This window comes from Sphaeroforma arctica, assembly GCF_001186125.1.
Source record: "Sphaeroforma arctica JP610 unplaced genomic scaffold supercont1.14029, whole genome shotgun sequence".
Classification (NCBI taxonomy): Eukaryota; class Ichthyosporea; order Ichthyophonida; genus Sphaeroforma; species Sphaeroforma arctica.
This window is the reverse complement of record NW_014026529.1, coordinates 1-611: the sequence shown is the minus strand read 5'-3', so window position 1 is coordinate 611 and position 611 is coordinate 1. Positions and strand designations below refer to the sequence as shown.

Sequence of the window (611 nt, the reverse complement as noted above, 5' to 3'; positions counted from 1 at the left end):
ACTCGCGAGCACAATGGGCTTCGCCAATAAAGAGAAAGTGTGACGTTGTATATACCAGATGGGTAATGTATTTCATTCTATGTTTTATTCTGGGAGATGACCAGTCAGATGCTTAAAGTAGTTTAGCGCGATAGTTTTAAATTGTTGAGCATAGCCTAACTGGCACGTGCTCACGAACGAAGCCTCAAGCACATGGCATTGCAAGTTTACTCTTGCACACTTCATGTCTGCAATCTGGTCTTTAGGTATGACAGTAATACTCCCACTCACACACATGCTCAAATTATCTGTGTAATCCAGGCCTTAGATATCATCGCAGGCAGACGTAAGAGCGGGATAGTCGGGGGTGAAGTATGGGCCATGGGGGTCAAAGTAAAGGGCCAAACCCTCAGGCAGAATGTGGGCTTCGTCGACCAAGAGTACACACCTATGGCTACGCTGACGGTCAGTGAGTGTCTGATGTACTCCAGCTTGCTGCGTTTGCCTAACAACACGAGCATGAGGGTTCGAAAGGATCGAGTGGAGGCGGTTATGAGGGACGTGCGAATCACACACGTTGCTGATAATAAGATAGGTGTGCGTACTTAGCTGATTAAACACGTTTCTATATA

The 611-nt window shown here is 46.5% G+C and overlaps 1 protein-coding gene across 1 annotated transcript; it reads left to right on the top strand.

Moving 5' to 3' along the window:
• Positions 1-300: 300 nt before the first annotated feature.
• Positions 301-588, top strand: SARC_18141 (hypothetical protein; the record flags this gene model as incomplete). The annotated part of the gene is made up of 1 exon (XM_014287777.1): positions 301-588. A coding segment is annotated over one exon (288 nt), but the record flags the coding sequence as incomplete, so codon positions are not given.
• Between the last annotated feature and the right edge of the window lie 23 nt (positions 589-611).